This window comes from Lacerta agilis, chromosome 5 (assembly GCF_009819535.1).
Source record: "Lacerta agilis isolate rLacAgi1 chromosome 5, rLacAgi1.pri, whole genome shotgun sequence".
Lineage (NCBI taxonomy): Eukaryota > Metazoa > Chordata > Lepidosauria > Squamata > Lacertidae > Lacerta > Lacerta agilis.
In genome coordinates, this window is record NC_046316.1 from 40,173,627 (window position 1) to 40,201,486 (window position 27,860).

Genomic DNA, 27,860 nt, shown 5'->3' on the forward strand with positions numbered 1-27,860 from the left:
CAGCAGAGCTCTTCTTATTGTGCCTTGTCCTTTATAGTCTTCTGTAGAAGTGGCAGATAACAAACAGGCCAGGCCAATCACTGTTCATTTGGTTTTCGCTTGTCCTAACAAAAAGGATGAAGAAAAACACCTAATGCTTTTAAGGATGTTTGACAATTGTAAACACTTTCAGAGATGCAGTGATTCCTTGTAATAGCTATGTAAGCTCTACTTTCAGGAGCTGTAAGCCTTTTCTGTCTGAGGAGAGGGGAGAGAGAGAGAGAGAGAGAGAGAGAGAGAGAGAGAAATATTCAAAGTTTTATGCAGCCTCTTTTCTCAAGCTATTTATGAGGTCTATAATGTAATCAGTACCTAATATGATATTCCATTCTATTCAAGCAGCATAATATCAGTTTGTTAACAAAAATGAAAGAGGAAAAAAGCACAGATATTTTGCATATCTGAATAATATAGACTTGCATGGCCTAAAGAATTTTTTATGTGCTTCTGTTCTTTTATCATCAGTGACTAGGCAAGCACACATTTTACAACAGCCATTGTAAAATATAGACTGCATTGTTTTATAACTTAGCTTTTTCTGAAATAAAAAGATCACATTTAGAGGGTTCTTTTTAAAAACTAACAATGTATTTTTAAATTTACAATTCCTCTTTAATGTTAGTAAATCTTTCCAGATTTACAACACAAAGAATTTGCTGAACCATCCTACCCTGCCCCTCTTTAGTCCAGCATTCTTTCCCCAATAATAGTTAGTGAGTAGGAAGTCCAAAGTAGGTCTATCCTCTTTTCCTCCCCCCCCCCCCAGTATTTTAGCTTCTTATTCCAGAGGTTGGGGATTAACTGGGCCCATTTCTAGAGGGCCTTAAGACTCTCATAGTTCTTGGGGGGGGAACCCCTGTGTGTGTGTGTGTTTAGCTTGCCTACCACAATACTTGGGATGAAAGAGCATGCTGAAAACCAAGATGCTTGTCTTTCTAATGTCTTAATTATTTTGGGGTTGCTGTCAATGGTGCCTTGCCTTAGGAAAGCAGGTGTACAACAGTGAAAATTGAAATCCTCTGCTCTGGCTTTAAAAGAAATAACACAACTGATTTCATCTTCCATTTGGTTTCACCTTCTATTATTTCTCACATGGGTTGACAGTATGGAATGACTATCTGAAAAGCTTCAGTGTGGTAAAACTTCATTGTGATCATTTCAGTGCCGTAGAACATCAAGGTGATGGACCGTTGTATATTGTCGCTTCCTTGCAAAAACGAATTTAACCATAACTCAGTCTACCCTGAGTTTGAAGTTCCTTTGTCAGAAATAGCCATTGTGTCATAGAACTGTTATGCCCATTCCTGCACATATCAGTCTGTGTGTGACATTGCAGAGCCTTGAACCAGAGGTTTTTAAAATCGTGTTTTTGTGACCATTTAGAACACATGCAGTCCAGCTGACTTCTCCTGGGCAATTGATCTGCCTCCCTCATGCTTTAAAGTCTTGTCTATGGGTCCATGTTCATCAGTTTCATCTTGCGTGATTCACAGGGTTTATTTCACCATTAGGCATCTTAAGTCATGTTGGGGTCGATATGTTACAGGAGCAGCATGATTGTTGTCTCCCCATAACTCTTACCACACACTGCTCTGATAGCACAAAAAACAATGTGGTGTGAATGGATCACTAGGAGCAGGGATGGAGAACCTGTGACCCTCCAGATATAGATGGGCTACATCTCCCATCATCCCTACCTTTTGGCCATGCTCGCTGGGGCTGAGTGCAACAATGTCTGGAAGAGCATGGGTTTCCCATCCCTGACATACTGTTCATGATTACTATGAACACTTGCTTATTGCAAGGAGTAGGAGAGAGAGACTGGAAATAATACTTATGCCATCACACACTTATACGGTGCGAAATTCTGTGAAATGGTACACGAAGCACACAGGGCTTTCAAAATAAGTAACCCGGCTTAGACCGAAGAACCATGTCTTAGTAGACCTTCGAAAAGGTGAAAGCCCGAGTTACCAGAATGGTATGGCAACTATGCTGAACCTGTAAGAATTGACCTTGATGACACTTCAGCTCATCCTTCAATCACTGAAGTGCCAGATTAGATGGTAGCCCCTTAGTTTAAATTTGCAAGAGGAATTTTAAGAACAGAATTGAAGATAAAGGCTTTGACCAACCCTTCAGGCATAGGACACACCACTGCAGATTCTCTTATTAATTTATTTACAATGCAATGGATGCAATGAGAATGAATATAAATATTAAAAGTTTTGAGCTCTGAACTAAACTCATCTCCTTCATCTAGTTTCTCTAACTTTTACTGAAATGATTCAATATACACTACTAGACTACTTTTTCCAAAATTCAGGATAGCATTTGGAGGAATTAGGTGTATGAAAAAAGGGTGCAAAATTTGAAAATCTGGGCTGCTAGATTGACTCTGAATCCTAGCATCTACCGGTATTCATCTCTGGAAAATATAAGGTTCTTATACGAGTATTTTCATAGCTGTTGTAAATAATGCAGCCTGTGCATTCATGTGATGCAGAACATGGCTTCAGTGCAGGCAAAAGGGAATATTTTATGTTCTCCATAGATTATCCTTGCTACATGTATCCTTCCTGATTGCTTGCAGAAAAACCAGAGGGATATCTTGTCCTTGGAAACCATTCATGTCTATTTCCTTGTCAGATTCACTGCTATGGGACTTGATAATGGGACTTTTCAGCACCCCCGATGGCTCACCATGTATTCAATGGTTTTGCAGTAGAACCAAACACCTCTCCAGCCTGCCTGAACATAATTACTTTTTTAGAGTTACAATATAAACAATGGAAGATCCAACTGCCTCATGGGGTGGCTAGCTGCACTGAAAGTGATTTGGAATATACCACAGCATGTGCCCAATTGTTTTAAGCAAGCTGTCTCCATTGGTGGATTGTACCAATTGCACTGAAACCCTTTTTAAAAAACGGGACAGAGCTGGGTCTCTCATACCTTTTGTTCCTACTTTGCCATTAAACAAGTCCCATACTGTACATAATGCTGGTGATTTAAAATTATTTTATTTTATTTTATTTTATTAAGCAAAGCAGGTAGGAAACTTTTTGAGAGCAGCTAGTTTTCATGTGTGGCTGTGTATAAAGAAAACTGGATTTACCAGTCTGTTCATGTACCCTAAACAGAAATGCAGCACATCTATATCTACCTGTACATGAACGTGTATGTAGAAATGTGTGCCTTTCATTTTAACAAAATATAACCCCCTTTTTTGTCCAATCTAACAAACAAGACGTGTTGTTTGAGTAAAGGAGGTGATGCAACTTCAAAAGCAAGGAAAGTCCATTATGGCTGAGGTTCAGCCTTAACTCTTCTGCTGTGTCTGTTATTGTAGCTTTTGCTGAAGAATATGTGACCTTACATAACATTATTGCGTGCTGTCAGTACTAGGAATAGTATTATGCATTAAGGTCTGAAGCACACACAGTAAGCTTTAGCTTTTCCTATTCCGAGTCTGCCAGGCTACTCACATTATTTGAACTCAGTCTTTATGTTTAATTAAAATCAAAATAATTCCTGAACTTCAGGTTAATCCACTCAAGGTGACTTTAATTAGTGGGATTTTAATTTGCAACAAACAAAGATTGCCACTGAGAAACGCAGTGCTTGATTTGATGTTCAGCTTTTTTTTTTAACAATTAAGTACTTAATTGTAACAATAACTATTGGCGTATATTTTCTTGTTGCACAGGAACCAGTTTTTGAATTGGGAGATCTGGATTCAGTTCTTGACTAAATGAGTGGCACATTTCACCACAGCTGAGACCTGAGTAGCCTTAGATTTGAGACATAGATAAGTCATGCAACATGGAAACCAGTGAAAATGGCAAGTTCCTAACCTTTTAATATAGATTGGGGTCACAAAATAATGTGGATCAGTAACACTGAAACCAGGACTGAGGATACTGTGCATACATGAAGGCTGTGCTCCACATGATAAAAAAAATCTCCTGGCTGTGCTATCCTATGCATGCCTACTCAGAATTAAGTCCTATTCTGTTTAATGGTGCTTATTCCCAGGTAAGTATATATAGGATTGCAGCCTGAATATTACAGCTGAATGTTTGGTTATTGGTTGTTGTTGTTTTTGCTCTTGCTCTTGTTGTCATTATATATTTTGTGTTTTTATCTTGCATTTTTATGCTGTGGACCTCACCCTGAGGTCAACCGATGAAGGACGGTATACTAATTTAATAATAAATAAAACCAGAGATAGAAAATTGAGCCAAGGAGTTGGATCAGAGAAGGATAACACAAGGAACACGACTCACTCAGATAGCCAAAAGGGAAGGTGGAAGGTGAACTTAGCTGAGAGTACTATAATAGAATAAATTGGATCGCTGGTTCGTGCATGCATGACTCACGTTAAATGAGCACAGACTTTTAGATACCTAGCTTTCTCATTTTCATCACAGTTTCCAGTGAAAGCAATCATTACGTTAAAAAACAAAGCAACTCTGACATCAAACTCTTAACTCTACCAAGAAATGACTTATTTGTGCATATATTCTCTCTCTCTCTCTCTCTCTCTCTGAAAATCTTAGTGAGGTACATTATTATACTTCTTCCATCTTTGTGGGTTTGATGATATCTTTTTGAAAACACTCAACAGGCTATTTTCGACTCAGATTGTCTCTTGCTTTCATGAGTATGTGCAGGAGGTTACAACTTTCACATGGCAAGATGCATCTCTTCTATAGCAGGAGTGAGGAATCTCAGGCTTGGGGAAGAGGACTCAATGCACCTTTCCAGGCCTCTCCACCTGGACTTTGAGACTCTCCCTAGGACATTATTTTGAAATGCACTGTTTTGCATCTAATTCCCCAGAGGCCTCAAGTTTTCAAGGAAACTGCACTTCAGTATGCATCCCCACTACATCAGAAGAACCTTAATGTGTCCCTTTGCAATTAACGGTGTTGTTGTTGTTTAGTTGTTTAGTCGTGTCCGACTCTTCGTGACCCCATGGACCAGAGCACACCAGGCACTCCTGTTTTCCACTGCCTCCTGCAGTTTGGTCAGACTCATGTTGGTAGCTTCAAGAACACTGTCCAACCATCTTGTCCTCTGTCATCCCCTTCTCCTTGTGCCTTCCATCTTTCCCAACATCAGGGTCTTTTCCAGGGAGTCTTCTCTTCTCATGAGGTTGCCAAAGTACTGGAGCCTTAGCTTCAGGATCTGTCCTTCCAGTGAACATTGACTGTGTTACATTAGCCCAGAACTATGAACTTCTGCAGAAATGAGTTAAAAACCAATATGCAGCTGCCTTAAGGCACTATTGACTCAGACCCTCCAAGTGTCCCTATTTTCCAGGGACCGTCACAGATTTACAGAACCGTCCTGGTTTCTGTTTGATCCTGTAATGTCCCACTTTTCCTTAGGACATCCCTATTTTCATTGGAGAAATGTTGGATGATATGGAGTTATGTGACCACCGAGCCAAAGAGATAAGAAACCTTTAGAAGACATCTGAAGGCAGCCCTATATAAGGAAGTTTTTAATGTTTAATGTTTTATTATGTTTTTATATATGTTGAAAGCTACCCAGAAATGGGTGGGATATAAATAATAAAATTATTATTATTATTATTATTATTGAATAGGACATCCCTATTTTCATCAGAGAAATGTTGGAGGGTATGCTGACTTTTAAAACACAGTTTTATTTGCTGTTGTGATCAGCATTGCACAACCAGTGGCTAGACCATGGGTTTACTGTATGTTCATTGCCAACATTTCAAATTCTTAAATGTCCCTTACATATCTTATTTGTCTGTGAGTTTTTGCTAGCTTGACCTTAGGAGGAACATCCCCCAGGAAAAATGTTTGCATTTTTTAAAAAGGTCTTACTCTTTACTGAGGGGAATGCTGGAAGTGTTTGTGGATTACTTTATTTTTCTTATGAAATGTTTGTGGAAGTTACAAACCCAAGGGCCTGGCTTATACAGTATATTTGATTTTTCTTGCCCGCTGGGTTCAGCTGCAACCTTAAGGTCCAGGCAAAAACACCATGGGGAATGCCAGAGCACACAGCTCATAAGAGCAGCACTGGAGCAAGACAGTCAGCTTTCCCCAAATATATACATAGTACATTTTCACCCAACTTTCCTACTACTGCATGATTTGACTTAGGCTATTAATTCTAAATCACTCCGTCCTAAACATATTTATCCAAGAGCACCATTGAACTCCATATAACTATCTTCTGAGGCATAGGGGTTGGCCAACTACCCCTTCCATAGCTTGTGGAAGTCACAAATACCATACCCTCCAACATTTCTTTGATGAAAATAGGGATGTCCTAAGGAAAAGCAGGACATTCCAGTATCAAATCAGGGACACTTGGGGGGCATGGTCTGAAATACCCTTTCTGGTTTCATGAAAAGAGCCCCCCTTTAGTCCAGCATTCTGTTCTCACAGTGGCCAACCAGATGCCCATGGGAACCCCACAAGTCAAACCTGAGAGTAACAGCACTCTCTCTTATGAGACTCCACAACTAGTGCTCAGAGGCATGTGGAATTCTAAGCCATGCTATGCTAGGACACAGCTCCATTGAAACAGATAAGGCATATGTACCCATAGTTTTTGCTGCCCAGGACTGAAATTGCAACCACACCTGAGATCTGAGTTCTATGTAGTATGTCAGAAAGGTCTTAAAGTTTTATGAAGGAGGCTAATGTATAATGCAAAAGGGAAGTCCCTCCTTTAAAAAAGGTACTTAAATAGATAAAAATTGATCTTGGGCTGCATCTATCTTTTGCCCCTTCATCTTTGAAAGCTTGGGTTCTGGGTACTTTGTTTTGTGTGTGAGAGAGAATGTACAATTGTGAGGATTTTATTTGTTGCTAAGCAACAGGTTTCTTGCTTCTTGATAAAGCTAGATTTGTTTCCTATTGCTGGGCACAAGCTGTCCTGCTCAGACACAGGCAGAATGGCTAACCATTTAAAACTTCTCCTTATTTTGATTCCAGCTGCAGATTGTAGGCCAGATAGGATTTTGCAGTGACAAAAAACATTATCCTTGCTGCTTCCTTTGTCACCCGTGAATCTAGTATAAATATACTTTTAAAATTAAAGTTGGTTGATGGTTTGGCTCACTATCAGAATAGAAAATTAAAGATCTGCGGCTTTAGTGTTTAAGCTGTGATACGGAGCTTTTCTTTGCCCTCCACTTCCAAATGTAAAGCTCAAGTTATAAAAAAGCAATTACCAACTATCTTTTGTTGAAACTGGAGATAAGTACAAAATCTGCTTACATTCTACTTTACTTCTATACAATTGTGCTTTGTTTAATCTCTGAAATCATCTGAGCTTCCTAACCAGTTGCAGTGAAATGGAAAAATAGATTATTTCCAAGATTAAACCATTCCAGAGTTGCATGCTCCATATTAAAAGCAAAGCACGTATTGGGAAGGAAGATGGTAAACAAACTGTGTTTAATAAATCTTCACAAAAAAATTCTAAACCAAAATTCTGCATATATGCCATCTCCTGCTTCAGATCTGCTTCAAAGCTTATACTTTACTCCTACGATGATGGGCTGACACCCTTGTCCAGTAGGGGTGCAGGATATATAGGGTACCTAAGTGCTTTTGAAAATTGTTTTAACTTAATCAAAGTGCACACCATTTTTATTTATTTTATTTAAGGCTGGAGTGGGGAACGTAGTGCTCTCCAGATGTTGCTGGACTCTAGCCCCCATCAACCTTGGCAATTGGACATGTTGGCTGGGGCTGATGGGAGTTGGAATCCAACAACATCTGGAGGGGCACTGATTCCCTGGCCCTGATACTAGATACTTACATACCACCCTTAATAGAAATTCATCCCAGGCTGACTCACAATAAGAAACTGGAGTAAGATACAAGTCCATAATTAAAATACTACTGAGAGTGCACACATACAATCGAAACAAAAAGCACTTTCCAAATTTGCCACCACTGGAAAACCAATTCAGGCAGCAGAATGGATGACTTGATTATAGTGTTTAAAATATAGCTTCCGTTTTCAGTAGATCAAAGGATTTTTTCCTCCGTCTACAATGGCTGAGAGAATAAAAATGTCTCATGGGTGATTTGCTTTCTGAACCTACACAAACACCCACTCACCCCATAAGCACTGTCAGCAGCCAACTAGTATTTGGCAACTTTTAGAAAGCAAGTAACTCTCCTTAATGTTGCAAGGGAGAATATAGACGTGTGGTTTATGTCTGATTCTCTGATTCAGAAAACAGAGAGGAAAAGTAGAGCATTTAGTAGCCACAGTGTGCCACAAAACTCATTATTTCTGTCTCAAAGTCTCTGCCATCCCAGACTTTGGAAAAACAACTCTACTTTTTTTTCGTAAGCCACAAATTCAAGAACATATTGATAGGTGGGAAATTAGTGCAAACTGGGTTTATCTTGTACAACTTATCTCCTCACATCTTTACCTACAGACATTAACTTTAGGCATTTCTGGTCTCCTGACTGAGCCTATGGCTGTTATCACATTGAAGACTGTCAAAATTCTAAGAATAGTGGCTGAATTGTCATCTGCAGGTGTGAAGGTATATAGTTTCTGAGAGACCTGGGCATAATGCCATATTGACTGCTTGACATACATGTGAAGTTCAAAAAGGATATTGTAGAACTTGAAAAAGTGCGGAAAAGGGCGATCAAAATGATGAGGGGCTTGAGCAACACTTATGAAGAAAGATTTCAGTGTTTGGGGCCTTTTAGGTTAGAAAAAAGGAAACCATACAATTTTGTTTGGTGAGGGAGAAGTAGATAGAGATTCTTTCTCTTTTTCGTAGGACATTTGGGACAGACAAGAGGAAGAGTTTTGCACAGTACACAATCACTTTATGGAACTTGCTACCACAAGGTGTGATGACGACTAGCAACTTTAAAAGACATCATACCTCTGAATACCCTTTGCTGGAGAACAGTGGCAGGAGAGGGCTTCTCACAGGCGTTTGGTTGGCTCTCTTGGGAAACAGGATGCTGAACTAAATAGGCCTTTGGTCTGATCTAGCAGGTCTTATGCAATAATAAGGATGTAGAAGAGGACTGTGGACTGGGGCTCCATTTTAAGAACATAGGAAGGTATATAAGAAGCCACCATAGGAGCACTGGAAACTGAGTTAATCCTTTGGTTCATCTAGTTCAATATGTCTTCATCAAGGATGAGAAGCCTGTGACACGCCTGCATGTTGTTGGACTGCACTTCCCATCATTCCTGACCGTTGGGCATTCTGCCTGGGGCTGAAGGTACTTCAATCACATTTGAGTCCAGTCACATTTGAAAGGCCACAGGTTTCCCCATCTCTGTTCTGCACTGACTGGCAATGTCTCTCCAGGGTTCTAAACAGTGACCTTTTGCAGCTTTACTGGGAGATGCCAAGCATTAAACCTGGGATGTTCTGCAGATGGTCTTTCATTGAGGTATATACCTGCCTTAAGAAAAACCTAGCACCTGTAGTGTTAACATGTAGCTATTCCCCCTCCCAAGAACCATGATAAAGTATTAAAGTGTTGTATTCCTATTACACAAGACACTGAAACATCCTATGCAGTAAGAAGTATGGATTCATGAAGACAGCTATGACATTTTCTTCCTACCTGTGTACATTACCTTTTAAAAAAAAATCATTAAATTTTACAATTTTATATGAACCACTAAAGAAAAAATGCAAGCAATAAACAGAGCTGATATGTGTTACAGAGAACAAATAATCCTGGATAATATTTGAAATCAATTACAGAGGAATTATTGTGGGCTGTCAATACTAAGACCATTACACTTCACTTTAATACTTTTCTTTACCTGTTCATAAAACCCACAGGCGAAGAAACACAGTCAGAAGCTGGTCATGTTCCTCCATGGCTGTCAAAACAATAAAATTATTCCATACTCCCTGATTCCCCCCCCCCAAAAAAAAAACCAGTTGTATGCTGGCCCTGCATTACTTTAAATGTATGTGTCAATTTCACAAGTAAAGTTATCCCCCATATCTTCTGGTACCAAGAATCTATAGTTACCCAATGGAAATCATGTCAGGCCTATGCCAACACTCCGGCTGCTGATAACAAATGTCTCCTTTGCCAGGCTGATTTTCTTTTGTGTGGGTTAACCACATCTTGGTCCCAAACTCAACTTTTAGTACATAGACAGAACCAATGCAATATTGAATTGTCTGAAATTGCACTTTATATCTGAAATCACTGTATAACATCCACGTTTCTGTTTCCTAAATGTGAATTGTGAGAACTTATTATGGTAGTTTAGGAAGCCATCAGAAGAAATCATTTTCGGTTACTTTGCTTTTAAAAGGACCCATTCAAACTCAGTTTGTCCTTCAATTTCCCAACAACTGCATTTATTTTTATTAAGTATATGCTGGCACTTCAGGACTGCCCTAATGTGTTTGAGTGGGATAATGGCTCTTAGTGGAATCACTAGAGTGCATTGTGACTTTACATGTCTTTGGGGCAAACTATTTGTTAACGCACAAATGTGCTGAACTGTATACTACTGACTTTACCTCTTCTTAAAGCCACTTGGGGAGGATTGAATGCAAAAAAATATTAGTGGGAAAGGGGTACTGCTTCCCCTGTTTCCCACAAATTATTTTCCAGCTTCCAATCATCCTTGAAGCAACTTTTCCTACAGTTGCAGCTTCTGGGGATGGGGAGCAGGGAGAGAATTTAGAGCAGGAAAATAGTGATGGGGGAAAGGGTTAAGTGCATCTGTGCTCTTAGTCTCCCCTTCCTGAAGTATCTTTTGAAGCTGAAATTGAGAAGCTGTGTTTACACCAAGGCAGCCCTCACTACTGAATAAGTGGCGCTAACTGCTTTGATCCTGAATCTGAAGTCTTTCTATATTCTGTATTTAGGTTTAAATATGTCTGGTTGCTTAGCTTATAGCTTGTGGAACATAACGCTGAACATGGATGAGAAATAACCAAAGCAATTTTTAAAAAAACAACAACCAAAAAACAAACAAACCACACACCCCTAAATACAGATTTGAAAAATGAGTGGCTACTTTGTCCAGATGTTCTGGGATATTTGATATATTGTTGGTAATTTATTTTTATTTTGTTCATCTTCCTAACTAGCATAAAGGAAACCAGCTATGTAGAATAAGACTAGCTTTTTCTTCCAAGGGCATTCTGTAAACGGGACCTAAGCCAATAACATTTTTAGTGCCCCCCTTAATAAGAACCTGGCCTGAAATGTTGCCCACTACAAAGGGTTTTACAAGTTCAGTCTGAAGAGAGCTCATTTATCTGTTTCGCAGTGGATCCTGTAATCATCTCTGCAGGCAGTAAGCTATTGCTTCAAGATGCCCAAGACCCATTAACGGATCTCATGATGTTCTTTAGAAAAGAGGCAAAGCCACCTAGACTTCCCAAAGGAAAAGCAACAACATGTATGTGATGAATTGTGCAGGACTTATTTCAAGGTTGTTTCATTGTCAATTAGTTGGAAATGATTTCTCCAGCCCTGCAAAGGCTGCCTTTGCTCCAGAACTTGTTTTTGGTGCTTAGGCTGAGCCTCGGAATGCATGAAATATTAATAACATTTCATGTTTTTGAATACTTCTGGAATGCTAATGTGTTTCACACATATTAACTTGCCTATATTTAACCACCCTATGTTATTATCCCTTTATTATGGATCGATAGTGGCTTCCTCAGGGCCACTAAACAAGTTCCTGATTAAGCCATGAGCTGAATTGGGGATTTCCCTACTCAAGCTCACACTGCGTTGATTCTCCCTTTTATTACCACAGTAAGAGACGATAATGCTTCTGAGTAGTCCAGGTGACCTTTCCCTCACCACTCCCCCATACTCTCCAACATTTCTCGGATGAAAATAGGGACATCCCATTCCATAATGATAATGTTACTATTTATACCCCACACATCTTACTAGTTTGCCCCAGCACTCTGGGAAGCTTCCAACATATATAAAAACATGAGAAAACGTTTTTTAAAACTTCCCTATACAGGATTGCCTTCAGACAACTTGGGAGTCAGATAACTCTATACCCTCCAACATTTCCCCAATGAAAATAGGGACATCCTAAGGAAAAGCAGGACATTCCGGGATCAAATAAGAAACCAGGACTTCTTCTCTAAATCAGGGACATTCCTGGAAAATGGGTACAAATGGAGGGTCTGCTCTCCATAACTCTCCCTTGTGCTCTAGCTTGAGATTATGGGGCATTAGTGGGAGTTATACAACTAATTTTAGAGAGAAGACCCTGGTGTGAAATCCGCTTCCTTACATTACCTCTTGCTGTTCACATGTGTTAACCGCTCATCGTACTATATCAGTTTTTTTTTGTCATGCAGGCTCTTGTGACATGGGTAGTCCTGTAGACTCCTGAAAGACCACTGTTTGCATTTTATAAAATTGTATGTTATAGAAATTTTGTAAATGTATCTGTAATAGATGTTTCTGTGTGGCTTGAAGCAGAATATGGGAGCTCTACCAAGAGCTCACACTTTCATACCTCAGGAAAATGTTGTCAATGAAACACATTCCCTTGTTATTTCCCCCCATCATCTTCTTTCAAAAGGTCTCCATTTTACCTCAGTCTCCATGAAAATAAGATCAGGGTTACACTGAGATGTTTTCCCCTAACACACACACTGGAACTACTTACCTGTTGACATCCAGAAGTCCACCAATCATCCCAGAAAGCTGTTTAAATTGGCAATGTTATTCAGCTGTGGTATTTTTTTTTAATGAACTATGTCTTATATAATTTCTTGTTTGAATTGTTATTTGGAATTTGGGGGGACCAGTTGTTGTTGTTGTTGTTGTTGTTGTTGTTGTTGTTGTTTTAATATGTCCTCCTGAAGTGTAACTGCAGATGATAGCATTTCAGTGCTGTAATTGCCTATGGTACACAGACTTGTTGCTTTTGTTTGTTTTGTTTCCTGCCATGGTCTGCACTGTATTCTGGAAAAGCCAAAAACCGTTCCCAGAAATGTAATTTCACTGATATTTTATTTAATCTTAATACTTGATGGCTAGACATGCTAGACAAAAAAGACTGCATTGGGACTGGCAATACACGGGGTAGAGAGGATATGTAAGGAACACAGGGAAACTGCATGGTAATCCTGGATGATTACTTGCTGTATGAAAGATGTAATAGGATGGGGGGGGCATACAGTGGTACCTCGGGTTACAGACGCTTCAGGTTACAGACTCCGCTAACCCAGAAATACTACCTTGGGTTAAGAACTTTGCTTCAGGATGAGAACAGAAATCGTGCGGCGGCAGCTGCGTAGCAGTGGCGGGAGGCCCCATTAGCTAAAGTGGTACCTCAGGTTAAGAACAGTTTCAGGTTAAGAACAGACCTCCAGAAGGAATTAAGTTCTTAACCCAAGGTACCACTGTATAGAGTTTATTTTATTTTATTTTATTTTAATCAATTCTCTAGCTCACTATCACATAATCCTTGCTGTAATGCCAAGCTCTCCTCTTGAAGATATCAACCTGGGAGTTTGTACATTAGGCTTTCTCTGTGCTATGTAGAACCCCTCAGGCCTAACCACTGCAGTATTAAGATGTTATAAAGGAAGTCACGGTGTAATAAACAGATAAACAGGTGCTGGCCTTTAGGTCCATGTGACATACAGGTTCTGACAACAACAGGCACAGAGACATGCTGAGTGCTACAGCGTGAGGGAGTGCGGTTGTCTCCTCGTTCTTCTGCAAAGTTGTTTATCTTCAGTCAATTTCTCTCCATAAAGCAGCAAGCCTTTATCCTGCTTGCTGCTTCCCATTGCTTAATGTGAGCAGAGCACAGAAGCCTGAACACATTCAAATATATATAGAAACCCTCACAAAAAGTTCACCCCTGCAAACATGAAATTCCACTTAGAGGAATTTGCCTTTACATAGTTTTCTATCCTTATTTCAGCCATTGTGATGTACTGGCATATTGTGATGTTTAGCTGGTGATATATTGCGATGTTGAAAACCAGATATTGCCCCAGCCCTACTCTGCAACTATTCCGCAGTTCTGGTGCATGGGACATTGGGCATAGGTGGCAATCTAGAATGTTGTGTGAGGTAGCAACAGTGGCTGTAGCAAAGAAGGGAGATTTGGAAAAAAGTTTCCTCCCTACCCTCTCTGCCAGTAGGATCTCTCTGCTGGATCAAAAGGCTTTTGTGGATGGAATAAGTATTTCTAGGAACATAGGAAGCTGTCGTATACTGAGTCAGATCATTCTGAATAGCCCAGTATTGTATACACTGATGCAGTGGTTTTCCAGGGTTTCAGGCAAGAAGTCTTTCCCAGTCCTACCTGGACATACCAGGTATTGAACCTGAGACTTTCTGTATGCAAAGCAGATACTCTATCCCTGAGCAATGGCCCTTGTCTGTGAAACAAAAAGTCTGAATCTAGCTTTGAGCATTGACTGTCTGCTTTAAAAGTTTCCTGTGACATAAGAGTCAAAGCAAAATGATGGCTCCTTGTTATCATGCAAGTCCTGAAGACAGAATCTTAGTGCAAGTGTCATGGTAACATATAAGGTAAACATTCTATCCTAACTTAAACCTCACTGATATGCTTTTGCCAGAGTAGCAAGAGGCAGAAAACCTATATTGTCTTCTTGGAAATATCCCAGATCTTTAACTGTGACAATTTTACTTCTTTTTGAATTTACAATTTATTTGCCTTGTGTGGTCCTTAAATCTTTAGTGAAATATGATCCATGAAATCTGTGAAGGTGAGCTTTACTCTCCCCTCTATTATTTATAAAGCACCCAAAGTCTCATGTGAATTAGACAGGAAGATAAATACTCTTGAATTCTAGATAAACAGTCTTGGGAAGTATTGCTAGTATTATTAACTGTATAGTGCCTTTAAATGCTTTGCAGAACTTAAACCCAAGATAAGTCCATTCTCCAAGGAGCTTACAGTTTTAGCAATGGGGAACGAAACAGTTCATGATATGGTTGCATGTTCTCTCATGTTGTCTCTCTCTTTTTCCCCCTTTCTTTCTTTAAAAAAAAATGTTTTTGAGATGGGCCCTAAAATATTAGAGGAGTCACACTTCACATGTTATTTTCCCCTTGTATCAAGATGGATCGTCCTATTTGGGGGGAAACATGTATGTATGGCTGAATACACAGCATACATTTGAAGCACATTTAAAGTATGCCTGAAATTTGTGGTCATCCTTACTTTTTACTGAGTCACCTTTTCTGCCTTGCACATGGCATTTGAGAAGGAAGCTGCAATTTTGTATAATGAGGGTTTACCTTAGGTGACACCGGAAACTGCTTCTCTTTGGCATGGACTGTTTTTATTTTCTGAAAATAGGCTAAGAAATCTAAAATCCCCTTAGCATTGCTTTGGGTGTCCATTTTGACAGGCCTGCCTTTATTCCTCATAGCAAAAAGCAGTGCAGCAAATCAAAAACCATGTCTTGTCTCTGAGATGCCTCACTGAGGGAGGTGTTCCAGTCAACACTACTAAAAAAATCTTGTCTGGTGGGTCAAAACCCTATTTGTGCCAACAATTTGAATATAACATTTTGTACTAGTATGTCACCAAGACATGGTTGTGGAGTCAAAGGTTATGTGAACACCAGTGCTTAGTGACTACCTGGTGCTTATGAGTTGCTTCCTTATGAGAGCCAGTGTGGTGTAGTGGTTAAGAGCGGTAGACTCGTTATCTGGGGAACCGGGTTCGCGTCCCCGCTCTTCCACATGCAGCTCCTGGGTGACCTTGGCCTAGTCACACTTCTCTGAAGTCTCTCAGCCCCACTCACCTCACAGAGTGTTTGTTGTGGGGGAGGAAGGGAAAGGAGAATGTTAGCCGCTTTGAGACTCCTTTGGGTAGTGAAAAGCAGGATATCAAATCCAAACTCTTCTTCTTCCTCTTCCTGTGCATTTGCTATGGATTTTTTTTACAGCCTCAGTGCTGTGCATACCATAACTCTTGGGGAGTGAGCATGTTTCTGCCTCTGTTTACATTCTGTTGGGTTTGTCTCATTTATTTAAAAGATGCTGCCTTTCCAGCAAAATGAAGCACGTAAAAGCAACATACAGGGAAAGATCTTAAAATCCTCACAAAATCAAATTTAATCCAAACAACAGCATAATCAGTTGTGGTTTGTGTTGATGGGGGCAGACGTATCTCCCATGCCATTTAATTGCTGTATTTAACAACTGGGAGTGGTCATTATGAGTTTGGGGGGCAAGGTGTCATCAGTATGTTGATGACACTAGGCTCTATTTCTCCAAAACATCTGCAGCAGGAGAGGCTGTGCCATTCCTTGGTCAGTGCTTAGGCGTAGGTAGTGGCTGAGAAACAGCAATCTGAGCTTTCCTGGCAAGATGGAGGCACTGTGGGTGAGTGGTTCCCATGTCCGTGATATTGGTCAATTGTCTACCCTGGGTGGGCTTGAATTCCCCCTCAAGGAGCAGGTACACAATCTGGGGGTGCTTCTGTATCCAACTTTGTCACTGGAGGACCAAATAGGACACCAGTGACTAGAAGTGCCTTTTATGACAGCTACAACCATTCCTCAACCGGGAAAAAAAACTTTGTCACAGTAATTCATGCATTGGTTACATCAAGACTAGATTACTGTAACATGCTCTATGTGGGGCTTCCATTGCGCTTGACCCAAAAACTTCAGTTAGTGCAGAATGCTGCAGCACAATTGCTGACGGAAGTGAGTCCTTGTCAGCATATAATACCTGTGCTAAGAGATCTACACTGGTTGCCAATTTGCTACTGGGCCAGTGTCAAGATCTTACTGTTAGTATACAAAGCCCTTGCCAACTTGGGACCAGCTTACCTGCAAGATCGCCTTATCCCATATATGCCAACTTGACAGCTTCACTCTGTGGAACAAGTGCCACATAATACCCATTCCTGCCTATTGATGTCAGGCAAGCCCCATCACTCTTCTCTTTTCGGTGCCTGCTAAAAACATTTTTGTTTCGAAAAGCATACCCAGCAACCTGTGTTGTTTTTTTTTAGTTTATTGCCAGTTTTATTTTTTAAAATGTTTTAAATAGTTTTGCTTTTATCCATAATTTTGTTTTGCCAAATCTTTTTTATATTATGGATTTTTATATTATGGATGTATGTTCTGTGTTATTTCATTAATACTATTGCCTAATACAAGTTTGTTGTGGCCTTTGGCTAGAACAATAAACTTATGGACTTAATTTTATTGTTTTATTCTTTTTGTAAAACACTTCAAACTTTTCTACAAACCTCATTTTCACCTCAGGTCCGTGGACCACCCTGACTTTGGTTGTCAATAATGGGAATGTAATTTCTGTGTGATTTAAATGTATTTTTACCATCAGGGAGAGAAATCTGACAGATTTTGTGCCTGAAGTGCCAAGATAACTTGACCAGCCTTGCACTTTGACTTCAGAGTGGAGCATGGAGCAACATTTGCTATTCTGCCTCACCTTGGGCCAGCCTTGTTCCTGGTGTAAAATAGGGTAGTTTTTCAAACCCAAAACCCAAAACAAAGCCTGTCCACTGAGAATCTTCAGGAGAAAATTTTCTTGGTTCACAGGAAGAGTGTTTTAAAAGCAGGCTGAGAAATTACCTCACAGGCTTTCTAGTGGGATTTCAACTGCTTCAAATATGGCTAAATACATCCTAATTTTTCAGACAAATGGAATCCAGATCATCTCCACTAGATGATGTTACTCATAAGTGTAGAAATGAACTTTATTTCACAGTACAGTGGTACCTCGGGTTATGAACTTAATTCGTTCCAGAGGTCCGTTCTTAACCTGAGGCGTGCTTTTGCTAATGGGGCCTCCCGCTGCCACTATGCTTTCCATTCTCATCCTGGGGCAAAGTTCTCAACCCGAGGTACTACTTCCAGGTTAGTGGAGTTTGTAACCCGAAGTGTTTGTAACCCGAGGTACCACTGTGCTTTCATGTGATTGCAAGATAACATCGTATCTTTCACTCTTTTCTCCAGGAATAAGAGAAAACCAGTATGGAATTAATGCTTGGGAAGCATGCAAAACTGTTCAGTATAACACAGCAGCAAAGAATGAGTCAAACTTCACAAAGGTAAAAACAAAAACAAAAAAAACACAACACACAAAAGCTTCCATAGTTGTCAGCGGAATCTACTGAGGTTTTAAAAAATGATCATTTATCTGTATGCAGTGTTTTGCTATTTGTTTTGTGTTTAGTCGGATTTTACTTACTCAGCAGAAAAAGTCAAATAAAGTGGCAGCTAAGACGTTACAATTCTGTTGGCAGGATATTTATTAATTCATATACTTTCCACGTTCTAGGGGAAAATAAAGCAATAAGTGCGCTTGGAGGAAAATCACAGTCTTGAAAAACATCACTGGTCCAGTGTTACAAGGGCTTTGGCAGGTCTTCCAGAGAATGGGTTATTTTTCAGAAGCCAAAGGTGGTCCCTAAGAAGAAAAAACCCCCTCCAAAATCTGCAGCTGGGCAATAGATTTATTAGGGCCAACCAAAATGTCACAGAAGTGTGGCATTTTCCTGTATTATTCATCAGGCAAGAAATTACACAAAGCAGTGGGGTGGAGGGAGAAGGATTATTATTTTATGTGCAAAAATTAGTCTGGATCTTGTAGACTCAATTCCAATAAGGGAATTGCAGACTGAATAAGGGTATTTGCAGATGAACATTCATCCTGATTTGTTTGCAGGGAGATTAGACAACTTTGGCTATTTAATGAGCATTATTCTGATTTGTTTGCTGGGAGGTTAGATGATACTGTATTATCCCACACTTCCCAGGGCATTTCCCCTTCACTTTCCTTACTGCAAAAAGTCTGATGGGGGGGAGTAATATTTGTTGTGCAAAGGCCTCCCAATCAGCTATAACTGTGCAACCTGAATTCGTTGATTTGTGATTGACACCCGAAAATAGTGACAGTCTGAAAGTGCCCAATGTCTCTCCCAAATGCTGTGGGTTATCAGGTTACCGATCTGGAATTTGGGGGATTTATTTATTTTGCTTATTTTTAAAAAATCTATATACTGCTTTATTGTCGTAAAATCTCTTTGTGGTTTATAAGAAATATTAGAATTATCAGACTAAGACACACAAACATCTACATATCTGGATAGGCTTGCCTAGACAAAAATGTTTTAAACAGGTACAAAAAGAGTACTGTGAAGGCACTTGGCTGATGCTAATAGGGAGGGAATTCCAAAGCATAAGTGATGCCGCATGAAAAGGCTGATTTCTGTGAAATGACAACAGCTGCTCCCCATTTCTTGAGAGATTAATTAAATAGAAGTCTGGCTTGTAACCCAGGTCTGTCCCAAACCTTAAACAAAACATCCAGGTTCCTAGTTAGGCAGAAAGTTTGAAGTACTGTAAAGTGAAACATCAGTCTTTATCAAAGGTATGGATTTTCTCTCTCCAAAGAACAGAGCTATGGGCACATCATGTTGCACAAAAGCTGCTGTGACTCAACTTGCAAACACCAAAATGGCTTCTTCCTTCTCAAGGCCACTTCTGGTGTATCACTGACTGCCCAGCTGAATGAAAACTGATAGACCAAAATAAAAATAAAAATGTAACATTGTGATCCTGTATGTTGAGACATTGCCCTGGTGCAACAAAATAGGCAGAGTATTCACCAGCTGGGATGGAGTCCCTCCTTTCTTCATAGATGCCGTTAGAACCAAGGAGAGGAAGAAGTAAACTCCCTTCATTGCACCTCTTCAAATAGTCTTAAAAAAAACCTTTTAATGATAAGTTATTGCTCGTATTGATTATACGTAGACTGCTCTGGAAGCCTTGTCAAGTGAAAAGCAGGTAGAAAACGCTTAAAATAAGTAAAATATTGCACTGAGGCCACAGCCGCAATTACAGCCATACTGTTGTGCAGCCCCACACAAGGATTTGCTAGTAACCCTTTCAAGGCAGTAGCAAAAAATGTGTGCACAGATGGCATATAGCTGCACGAAAATGCATGTCAGAAACTCAGTGCAGTTCTGGGTCAGCTGTCTTGTTTTCATTCTTAAATGACTGCTAGAGAAAGAGTGATTACTGTACATTCCCAGTCCTGATTCCTAATTTCCATGGCAGGTTCCTAGAGTAGTTCAGCAGCACAAGTGGGTGGGTGGGTGTTGAGCTTGCCACTCACCACTTCATCAGGAGACAGTTTCCAAACGCCATAGCCAGGAGACAAGCTTCTAGCAGCAGTCCCTTGCTGGCCAGCCTAGTCATGGCTGATGAGGTAATGCAGTGTGTAAGAAGAGATTCTTCCCTTACTCCAGTGGTTGCCAGATATTTGGGTTCCAGGTGCACGTTGGGAATTTCAAGGAAGTGCCAACATGCCGGTCACAAAATGGCTTCCACCAAAGATGTAGCCTAACAGTAAATAACTGCCCCCTCCAAAACAGCAGAAAAAGAAAAGTTGGGAAGATAAAATGGTTCAAATATGGACAAACATATTCTTCTTGTTGTTGTTAGCAAAACATGTTGGAAGTTACATTCTCCCCCCCCCCAAAAAAAAACACTGCTACTGTGTTCCCCCAGACACTGCTACTGTGGTCTCCTACTGGTGTGCTGCTGTAGATTACAGCTAGAAAATAAAAGATAACTGAATCCAGGAATAGTTTTGAATTGAGGAAAGACATGGCTCGCTGGCAAGTTGTTGTTGTTTTGCTATCTTTTGTGGAATAGAAAAGAATAGAAATACAAAGAGAACACACTGAAAACACATTACAAACTCACCAGAATAGTAGTTGAACAATACTGGCCTAGAGTAGTGTGATGTTTGAAGCTGAATGTCAACTACAAGCTTGTCAAAATGAAGGGTGAATGAGGAGGTAATAATAATAATAATAATAATGTTTCTGCTTTTGCACTCTCCTCTCCTCTCCTCTCCCCAAACAACTTGGAAACAATCCCTGTTATAGGCAAAGCAGGAAGCAAAAGTTGATGATAACAATAATGCCATTGAAATGGGTTCCCCACAAAACAGCAGTGACTACCAGACAAATATGATCGTTATTACCACTATCATCATTATGATGTTTCTGCACTGGTCTGCCCCAGTTGGCGTGCAGTCAGTGGACTATGGGGACTAAGCTAGTCCCCTAAATGTTCCCCGCCTTCTTCACAAAAGCTGGGAAGCTCCTGCCCAGCTTAGGGAAAGAGACACAATGCTTACACGTGTGATGTAAACCCCCCAATCACCTTTGCAAGCTGGCACCTGTGGACCTAACTGTTCCCCCACGGAAAATTTCACCACATGCCACTGGTCTGCCCCTTGCAACAACTTAGGAGCAATCCTTGCTATAGGGCATGCAGCAGAAACAAGAAAGTGTTGCCATATTCTCCCCCTCCCCTTTTCAAATGAGGCCTATCTCAGTCAGATGCCTGTTCTACATGACAGCAGACAGCAAAACAAACACAGCAGCAGTGGGAAGATTCCCCAGTTTCTTCCCACACATTTTCAAAAGGTTTATCAAGCAACTACCCGCTGTCTGTACCACGTGGCTGGCAGGCAGCAAAATGAGTGATAGGTGATTCCCATGCTGCGTGCCAACTGCTTAGGGTTGCCATACATCTGGAATGTCCCGGACATGTCTGGGATTTAATGATCGAAAATAGTGTCCAGGAGGGAATTTCTGAAAATCAGTAAAATGTCTGGGATTTTGAAACTTTGAGTTTCTTTTTAAAAAGTTCAACAACTGTTACAGTATGTCCTGAATTTTACTTCTAGAAATATGGCAACCCTAAACTGCTCTGTATGGCTGACAGGCAGCAAAACAAAACAAATGGCTGGATTCAAGGACAAGCAGGAAAAGAAGAGCGAGAAACAGCAGTTCCTTAGGACTCCATGGATTCCTACTGCCTGGTGTCCAAATAGCTCACTTACCAATCACATCTCCAACTGCTAGCTGGGAGCAGACAGCCTGGCTCATTTCACAGTAATCACTTAAAAGCATACCAGCACATACCGCTTCATAACTTTATTTCTAGAAGGGCTAGAAACTTACTTTTCAAAAAATTGAAAGCTCAGAGTCTCGGGCCCCTGCTGGGGGTGCCAATGAACGCCTTCACAGCCACCACGGTGCCTGTGGGCAGTGGCAAAGGAAGAGGAGTGCAGGAGGAGTACACCGCCCCCAGCAGTGCGATCCCGGTGGGGTGCCATTGCGGCTGCTCCACCTGCCCGTGCTGAGCACCATGTCCCCAGGACGCATGCCATGCCCCTGCGGGCGGCGCACCACGCCCATGGGTGTCAGCCCCGCCCCTGCCTGCTCTCCGCTCCCCCCTAGTGCTGGAGCATGAAGCTCTGCCACTGCCTGTGGGTGGCAGACTGGCAACCCCTGCCTTAGACAGACCATTGTTTTAATCTGTTGTCATTTTTAGTTTTTATTTTGGCTAGAAGCCTCAAAAGCTGGGAGTGGCTTGCCTCTCTGGACCTCTGAGAGGACTTGTTTGCCAGCAGCATCCAGGGCTAGTGCAGTTGATGGTGTCAGTGGTCCACATGGGCACTGCTGGCCCTTCGGCGCAGTACACAGATTCCAGCAACTCTTTCTTTGGTTGCCACCTTGGGCCTTTTGTCCATAAGGGTATGGCAGCCACCCACCTCCGGTCACCACTTATTGACATGATGTCTCCCCATGTGCCACCTCACTGGCCATCACTGGAGATGGTTGGCATTCAAGGGTAGCATGCAGAGTGATTCTTAAGACTGTACAGCAACATGCATACAAACTTTTTGGCCAAATGAGTTGCCCACATGACCCACTCATAGGCAGTGTGTTAACCGCCAATTACGAGAATATTTAGGTAACTTCTGTGAAGAAATGGGTAACAATATAGAAATATCTAAATGTAACTTACTGTTGCATAGCGCAGTGTAAACAGCTGTTAATGATCCCACTTTCACAGCAAGACAGTCAGAATTAAGTCAGCTGCCCTCTATGACTGTGTGTTAGCTTTGCAGCCGAGGTGGGGGGGAAATAATTTTAATGATATTCTCACTTAGAATCCTGCTTGCCTGTAAGTGGTCTTCTTGTTGGGTTTTGTTTTGTTTTGTTGAACTTTGTGTTGTCATAATAGGGTTTTTCACTAATTGTTACAATTTTATAAATACTGCACAGCAATAAAACAAGTGGTAAGGGACTCTAAACCAACAAGGCCCTTTATTTGTGGGCAAAGATTTGCATACATGCTGCAGGACTTGCTTCCTTTTCTTTTTTCCAGTCACCTCCCCCCCACCTGCACCAAATCACTGCACTGCATCACTCTTTACTGCTGCATTGCATGCTGATTTTTTTAACAGGAGATTTTAACATTGGGAAATTCTCTGGCATAAGCCCTGTTGAGATGAGTTTAGTGTAAATGGGAGTTGCCCTGCATAATTTCCCAGTCCATTGTGTGGGACATACAGAAGGAGCAAACAGCAAAGGGGCAGTTGAAAGGAGGCTGGTGGTCATGCCATCTTTTTGTTAGCAGACCTGCTCTTACATAGGACTGAAATGAGTTTCCATTCAAAACTTCTCAGAATTCTCCTCAGCAAATTTCAGAGTCGACTATTCCAGGGATCTCTGATTTATAAAATGTCGAGCAAGTATTTAAATAATGATATTTAATAACCGCTAGTACTTCATTCCAATGTTTGCTCTTTAATGGTTTATATTTCGTATTTGGCAGGACTGATGTAGTAGTGACCTTCAAACTTTTTACCTCCAGGGCAGAGTTTCTTCATTCCCTTGTCTGCCAAAAAAAACTTGGTAGCTGAGCTAGATGATTGGTTGAATCAGTGAACACATCTGCATATCTTTAGCTAGGACAAAGCAACGGGTACTCACCACGTTGCACAGATTCGAACCTGTTTCAATAGAAATATACAGAAGGCAACATCCTGGAGTAACCAAAAGCTTTGGCAAAGTATCTCCCCCCCCCCCCGCCAGAAAAGTGTGTGAGGGGAAAGGGTTAGGCTCCCTCACCTCTCCAAACTGCTGCTATTAAAAAGAAAGCGTCCATACAAACCTGACCGTGCATTTAATGTATCATCTGAACATTGAGCTGTGGCTGTTCACTGTAGATCAGTAGTGGTGGCCAACCTGTCTCTGGAGAAACTTGTCTGCTTCTCATTGAGGAACACTAAAGGCTACCCAACATCTGAACTAATAAAAAAGATACCAGCAAGCCTGAAACATACTAATTTTGAGGGGAAAGTTTCACGTTAAAAACGTGAATTTTAATTTTGAATTCAAAATTTCTCACTGCAGATTCGCATAGTGATTTTGGGAAGAAGAAGAAGAAGAAAGCCCATGCCTTATTTTGAGTATTCAGTTGAGTTCTATTCCTATTAGCCCCCCCAAAAAAACATTTAGCTGCATGCATTACTTGCTAGATTTCTACATGTAAAATTACTGTGAAAGGCAATGGAGCAGGTCTCCCTGAAAACTAGCAACTCCATTTACACATGGGAAGATAAACATGCAACGGGGAAGGGGAGGTGCTCCCCTCCCCATGCCTCATCTTTATCCCATCAAAAGCATTCCACAGTCAGGGTTCTAAACCAAGAAGAAAGGCTCTGTGAGCAGAGCAGGGTTCCCACTTCAGACTTTCACACTCAATCTCATGGAGGGCTATAAACTCAGTTAAGGGTGACAAACCAGAAAGAGTGGGCTTGGCAGTGCACACCCACTACTCCCCATGGTTTTGTTCAGTGCTTTTTTTTCTTTAAAAAATGTTCAGGGGTACCCTCATTTTCCTACTCATATCGAAATACTGCCCTTCAATGAGGCCAAACTTAGATTTACAAAATGTTTAGGGCTATGCGTACCCTGTGTGTCCCCCCCCCCAGAAAAAAGCACTGGTTTTGTTTACAATACAAATAAATACAGCACCCAAAGAGACCTAAAGTGGGGCAAACCTATTTAAGATAGAATCCTATTGAAGTAGCTCCTTAAACCTACAGGGGTGGCTGTCAGATTGCTGTTGCAAAACAGTAAATGAATTCTAGCAATGTACTTTCTTTCTTTCTTTCTTTCTTTCTTTCTTTCTTTCTTTTCTTTCTTTCTTTCTTTCTTGGATTTAGGCATGTAGATATCACAGTGGTGGTCAGCATGCATAAAAGAAGACTGGATATAGCAATAAACACAGCTCGCCATGCAGCAAATAGTGAGATAAAAACAATAGTGAAATAAAGGAAATAATCTACTGATGTAGATGCTTGTTTCTTTGCTTTTATGCCACATTTCAGATGAGGGGGAATTATAGGACTAGGATACAGGGAGGAAAGTATTTGAAAACATTTTTTTCTGCATTCAATTGATTTGCTTTGTGGAGCATGTTACTTGCCTATTGTTATAACAACTGTATATAGAAAATAGTGTTAGGGTAACTAGGCACTGGTTCTGTCAAGGGAGATGGTGATTGTTGGGGGGAAATGGCTCTAGGTGACCTTTAGTAAGTGTTGGGCACATGCCTCCTCGTTGTCACTATGGGTATTTTGTTCAGCCAAAGAATATTGCATAATAAGGAGCTGATGAAATAAATGGTACCCAAAATGACTATAGAAATATGTGCATGCTGTTTGTGGGAGGCAGAGTGGAAGAATCCCTCCCCCTGCCTTGGTCATACTTGATGCTTTTTGTTCAACAACACTGACCCAACTCCCACATAAATGCTCTACAGAAAATCACAGCCCACCTACGTAATTCATTTTGCAATGCATTTGGAGACCGTAAGTGCTTAAAGCGCTTTAATATTTCAGCAGATCGGCATGAAAGCGCAGTGTGGCGTAGGTTATAATCTGAAATTGACAGCTACTATTGGCACATACATTGTTAAACAAACACAGGGCCGTATACCCAGCTGAGCAAATCAATTAATCATTCAAACTGCTCTATGAATGTATAATTTGCACATGAAATTGGTCATGTTTTCATTCTTGTTCTGGCAGACATTTCTCAGTTGGTTTTAGCCACCTTTCCTTTAGAAACGGCCAAAAGTGAAACTGTAGGAAGTAAAAACTGCAGAAGCAGGGAAATGTGCAGGAAATAAGGCAAGAAGCCTCATGTGGAACTATTATATGTCTGTGTATATGTGTGTGTGTATGTATGAGAGAGAGAGAGAGAGAGAGAGAGAGAGAGAGAGAGAGAATATGTGTGTGTGTGGCTATTGTAGAGCATTTTAATTATTTGGATATTTTCCTTTGCAGGAGTCTCTGCCATCACAAAACACGAAAATGATTTCGTCTATACTCATTTCACAGATGATTGATGAGAATAAATCAAAAGAAAATAAGGCTCCTTTCCCTATGAAGTCTGTAATCACCCAGTCTGATGCTTATCGCATGAGCCAATCTTTGGCTAATCATAGTTCAGTCAACATTAATAGAGCATTCATATTGCTTCCCAGAAGATTAGGAATTCAGATTTCTTCAGATGACAGTGTATTTGGAACAGACTCCCATACCAAAGAGGAGACGCAGTGTCAGAGCCAGAGGAAAGGTTTTACTTCCATCACAATCACCGCTAGACGAGTTGTTCCACCTTCTCACAGCATGATGCAGGTGGGTGCTTCCAACCCTCCTTGTTTGAAATGCCGAGGAAGAAGCAAGCTGCTAATGAACACTGCTCCTGCTTCAAATGTGACTGGGCTAGATCAGCTCTGCAGACCTTTCCACGCACAAAGATGTTGTCAAAATGGAAATGCCACTGAAATAAAGGTTTCTGAACCCTGTCCGCAGCCATGCACAGAGCAATCTGGCTGCACATCCAGCACCGACAATAAAGAGAACAGAAGGACCCCTCCAAGAAACAGCCACAAGAAACAAGCACCAATTTCCTTCACTTCAAGCATTCACTTCAGCATTTCCCAGCAGTGTCCAAACACAATACATTACATAGACAAGTCTCTCTCAGTGCCTGTAGATCAGCCTCGGACTAAGAACCAAAAAATGCATAGGTCAGTCATGTCTTTCAATATAAATTGCAGTTCCCCCACTTTAACGCCAGATGGAGTGGATGGTTTAGCTAATGGAGAGCTAATCACAGAAGTACTTAAGACAAAGCTCCCAGAGGAAAGCAAGGCTCCACACAGAACCATTTGGAATGCAGATCTCAAGGAGAACTACTTGGATGAAAAACAGACATTGGAAAAGAAACCGTTAGGGACTGAATATCTCCAGAATGGTACCTTTCCATCTGAAACCCTGCCAATTGTGGATAGCCTTCAAGGACATGATAATTTAAAGCTAACAAAGAATAATGATGGGAATTCAAGTGACAATCACAGTACATTGTCTCCTCACATTCCTCATTGGACTTACGATGAAGGTGAGTAGGTTAAATAAACTCATCCTTGTTAGATCAGATATCTAGAACAGAATTCACCCATCGTTCTTTTAAAGCTGCCACTAGCTTTTTTAAAGGCCTTTAAAAAATAAATAAACATATGGTTATTTTTGAGGGCCACCTCATATACAATTCACATGAAGAATAGTGCTGGCTTGCCCCAAATATGAGTAGCCCTGAATACAAACTTAAATGTCTAGTTATGAGATTATGCTTTGGACAACAAGCATATTGCTGCTGTTCCCCATTGACACCAGTGGGGCAAACTTTTGACTGTGCAGGCTCCCAGAAAGGACCTTGTGGCTGCTTTGCTCCTGTGGCACACAGAGCTAAGCCAAGACAACCTCATTGTCTGAATTGGGACTCATGGTTTATCTCTCTTCACACACTCTCCAAGAACACACCTTGGCTACAGCTTGTAGATAGCAATGAGAGAGCTTAACTGCAAGTCCCAGTTCTGATGACCGATTAAACCAAAT

General features: G+C 40.8%; 1 protein-coding gene across 3 annotated transcripts in view; it reads left to right on the forward strand.

Moving 5' to 3' along the window:
* Positions 1 to 27,860, forward strand: part of C5H10orf90 (chromosome 5 C10orf90 homolog) — a 139,292-nt gene that overhangs the window by 66,426 nt on the left and 45,006 nt on the right. For 2 of the 3 annotated variants that reach the window (XM_033149423.1, XM_033149424.1), the window contains 2 exons: positions 18,032 to 18,126; positions 26,244 to 27,363. In XM_033149423.1, coding sequence (XP_033005314.1) covers positions 18,032 to 18,126; positions 26,244 to 27,363 — 1,215 coding nt within the window. Of the gene's footprint in view, positions 1 to 14,622; positions 14,795 to 18,031; positions 18,127 to 26,243; positions 27,364 to 27,860 lie in introns of those variants that run through there. The other variant, XM_033149425.1, reaches the window with a different exon arrangement.